Source organism: Corvus brachyrhynchos, unplaced genomic scaffold, assembly GCF_000691975.1.
Source record: "Corvus brachyrhynchos isolate BGI_N302 unplaced genomic scaffold, ASM69197v1 scaffold904, whole genome shotgun sequence".
In the NCBI taxonomy this organism is placed as follows: domain Eukaryota; kingdom Metazoa; phylum Chordata; class Aves; order Passeriformes; family Corvidae; genus Corvus; species Corvus brachyrhynchos.
Genome location: NW_008237536.1, coordinates 586,484 through 587,585, shown reverse-complemented (window position 1 = coordinate 587,585; position 1,102 = coordinate 586,484). Strand labels below are relative to the sequence as shown.

Genomic DNA, 1,102 nt, shown 5'->3' with positions numbered 1-1,102 from the left:
ATAAAAATATATATATAATATATAAATAATAAATCACATGTAAACATTTAAATATTTGTAAAATATTTGTAAATATATGAATAATAAGTAATATAGAAATAGAGAAATATATAAAATGTACAAATATATATATATAGATAATGATAAATCATATATAAGTATATAAACAGTAATAGCTCATATATCAATATATAATACATAAAAACATCGATATGAATATATGAATATAAAAGTCTATAAATGCAGTTTACATTGGACGATCACAGGATCCCAGCCCATACAAGGAGGAGAAGAATAAACCACCGAGATCCCCCCAGCCCCTCCAACACAGCAGTGAATCCCTGTTACCTGGCATCAGAGCCAAGGAGGAGCAGCATTCCCAGCACATTCCCAGCACATTGCCAGCACATTCCCAGCACATTGCCAGCAGCACTCCTGGCACTGTCCCAGCCCCCGGCCCCCCTGGCAGTGTCCCCCCGGGGCAGCCCCAGCCGCCCTTACCCCAGCAGGGAGTCGTCCCCCAGCACGGCCGATCCCTCCATCAGACACTGCGCCAGCGTCGTCAGCGGCAGCTTCTTCTGCAAAGAGAGGGGCTGCGTTCCCACCCGGACCCCTGGATCCCCCTGGATCCCCCTGGATCCCCGAATCCCCTGGATCCCGGACCCCCTGGCCCCGCCGCCCTCACCGAGCGCTTGTCGGCGTCCAGGCCCTGCTGGCCCTGCAGACAGGCTGTCAGCTTCTTGTGGGTGCTGTGGGACACCTGCTTCACCAGCTCCAGCCGCTTCTCCACCTGTGGGAGCAATGGAGCCCATCACCGGAGTATCCCATCACCCACCACCCCGGGATCCCATCACCAGGATTCCCTGCTCTAGGGGCAAAGAGCACCAGGATGAGATGTCCCCGAGGGACGCCAGCTGAGCATCACAGCCGTGTGATCCCTGGATGCTCCAAGCCCCACGTGTGGCTTTTGGCTCGGGCTGTTCTGCTGGAATCCCCCAACCCAGCAGCCCTGGGCACTGTCCCCTGCTGTCACACGTCCCTTGCCCGGGGCTGGACATGGAGCTGCAGTCCGGCCAGCTGGATCAGGCTGCCATCCCTGGAT

At 53.1% G+C, this 1,102-nt stretch overlaps 1 protein-coding gene across 1 annotated transcript in view; it reads right to left on the bottom strand.

The window, feature by feature from the left end:
• ARHGAP44 (Rho GTPase activating protein 44) overlaps window positions 1-1,102 on the bottom strand; it is a 16,591-nt gene that overhangs the window by 11,779 nt on the left and 3,710 nt on the right. The window contains exons 3-4 of the mRNA XM_017731580.1: window positions 686-790; window positions 502-578 (exon numbers count right to left, since the gene is read on the bottom strand). Of these exons, the coding sequence (XP_017587069.1) occupies window positions 502-578; window positions 686-790 (182 nt within the window). The remainder of the gene's footprint in view (window positions 1-501; window positions 579-685; window positions 791-1,102) is intronic.